The sequence below is a fragment of the Octopus sinensis genome, linkage group LG12, assembly GCF_006345805.1.
Source record: "Octopus sinensis linkage group LG12, ASM634580v1, whole genome shotgun sequence".
In the NCBI taxonomy this organism is placed as follows: Eukaryota; Metazoa; Mollusca; class Cephalopoda; order Octopoda; family Octopodidae; genus Octopus; species Octopus sinensis.
The window spans coordinates 47,437,980-47,440,479 of record NC_043008.1 but is presented as its reverse complement, the minus strand read 5'-3'; the positions used below and the strand labels follow the sequence as shown (position 1 = coordinate 47,440,479).

The 2,500-nt window shown below is 36.3% G+C and overlaps 1 protein-coding gene across 1 annotated transcript in view; it reads left to right on the top strand.

The window, feature by feature from the left end:
* LOC115217982 (neprilysin-1) overlaps positions 1-2,500 on the top strand; it is a 391,622-nt gene that overhangs the window by 382,700 nt on the left and 6,422 nt on the right. The window contains exon 19 of the mRNA XM_029787719.2: positions 1,778-1,876. Within this exon, the coding sequence (XP_029643579.1) occupies positions 1,778-1,876 (99 nt within the window). The remainder of the gene's footprint in view (positions 1-1,777; positions 1,877-2,500) is intronic.

The window sequence follows — 2,500 nt, the reverse complement described above, 5'->3', positions numbered from 1 at the left end:
TCGGATTACGTTGTCTTATTCTTTGTCTCGTTAAATACATTTGTTGAAACAAATCGTTTGATACATGTTTACAAGAATCTCATTGCATCGCTACGAGGTTTACAAACCATTTGCAGACGATACGGAGAAAACTAAGCATTTTATTTCGGATAACTTAAAGAAAAATAGATTATAGCACACAACTTAATAATAAATACTCTAAAGAGTTCATAAAGGGTAACATCAAATTTAATGAGAAAATGGAATCAATTTAAGATATGATCGATTATCGATATTAAAATGTCTGTCTGTCTGTTTGTCCATCTAACTATAATTGTATGTATGTATGTATGTATGTATGTATGTATGTATGTATGTATGTATGTATGTATGTATGTATGTATGTATGTATATATGTATGTATGTATGTATTTATGTATGTAAGTATTTGTGTGTTGTGTTTATGTATGTATGTATCCATTTATCTGTCTATCTAGATAGATAGATAGAAAAAGAGACAGACAGACAGATAGATAGATAAATATCTAGACTAAAGGCAGTGCTCCAGCATGGCTGCAGTCAAATGACTGAAGCAAGTAAAAGAGTAAAAGAGTAAAAAAAAGAGTCTCGTATAAACAAACCTTAAGAAAATAAGTACTCAGTATAGTAATTTAGAGTTATCCCCCTTGTTTTTCACCACAGCCTTGCATCATTTCTGCAAGAAACTTTAGAGTTACCTCCCCTGGCTTGCTGATTCTTATGAGATTCAACATTATTTTCAATATTATTTATTTCACTTTTAATTAGTAAACACACTTTAAATTAGTAAACACCTTTTAATTAGTAAACACACTTTTAATTAGTAAACACCTTTTAATTAGTAAACACACTTTTAATTAGTAAACACACTTTTAATTAGTAAACACCTTTTAATTAGGAAACACACTTTTAATTAGTAAGCACCTTTTAAAAAAATTCCTATCATATCCACATTTTCATAATTACCCATATAAATTCTTTGATAAAAATAGGAAGCTTTCCCAACACAAACATTTCCATAACTTCTGATCCAATAATAATAATAATAATAATTCTGCTTTTAAAAAGAAGCGCTCTCCTCCTGTCCCATGGTTAATACACTCAACAACATCGGGATAACAAATACCCTGGCACGGAGACAAAATCGATGAAACAGTCTCTACGTTTGCGCACGCGTGTGTGTGGAGTTGTTTACATGCGTCTCTCTTTCTCTCCCTCTCGCTTTCTATATATATATATATACAGAGGGAAAGAGGGACAGAGAGACAGACAGACAGAGAGACGCATGCAAACACCTCCACACACACACGCGCACTGAATCCTAGAGAGTGTATGCGTGTGTGCATGTGTGTGTATATATGTATACACATACACACACACACACACACACACACATATATATATATATATATATATATATATATATATATATATATATATATATACACACGCACACTCTCTCTCTCTCTCTCACACACACAATGCCAACGAAACATCATAGATTCTCGCAAATACTTTGTGACATACGTGTGGTTGAGGGATGAAGTGTTCTTGGCTTCGAGTATTCCACAAAACGCCTGATTGGAGGTCCTACCTTCTTTAAATGGCTTAGAAAACTGAAGGACCACTGCAATAAATGTCCGACTCTAAGCAGGGAATATGTTGAATAATATCATTTGCCAATTTTCTTTGTTAAGCAACTTGAAATATGATGGAATTTCCAGGAAGCCATTGCATGAATTCTCTATTCACATTTTAGGCTTACAAGAACTGGATCCGTAAGCGAGGAGCAGAAGAGCCGAAACTACCCGGTCTTAACTATACCCATGAACAATTGTTCTTCCTGGGATTTGCGCAGGTTAGTGGTTTGAAACAGTTATTTACCGTGAGTGAGTATTGTAACATATTCTTTCTACCTCGTAGTACGAGAGGAAGTAAAAAATTATCCGCACTTTCGCCATAACATATCTGTATTATAGTCACGTTGCCTTCTGCGCATGCGTGCTTATAGTCGGTAATATAGTTGGTCACATGATCAAGGTTGAGCTTGACGGCGCTATTTTTCTTTCTGACCTTACAACGTAAGCCTGACCGCTCCGCTAGCAATGTGCACCAAAGAGGAACAAAGAGCCCTGATCCGATTTCTCTGGTCGGAATGTGTGTCAGGTGCTGGAATTTATCGGAGGCTATATGGGTGCCAAGAGAGCTTAATGCAGAGCACAAGTGCAAGCATTTTGAGGTCTGCCAACGTTTACTCGATCGCTACAAAAATGAGGGAGATGAATTTTAAAGCGCGATAGTCACAGGAGATGAAACGTGGGTCTATCCTTATGCGGCAGATTCCAAAAGACAGAGTATGGAGTGGAAACATGTTGGCTCGCCAGCGACGAGGAAATTCAAGACTCAGTCTTCCTCGGAAAAAGGTGATTCTAACTCATTTTTGGGACTCAAAAAGGGCCTATACTGGAAGGCTAGCTGGAAA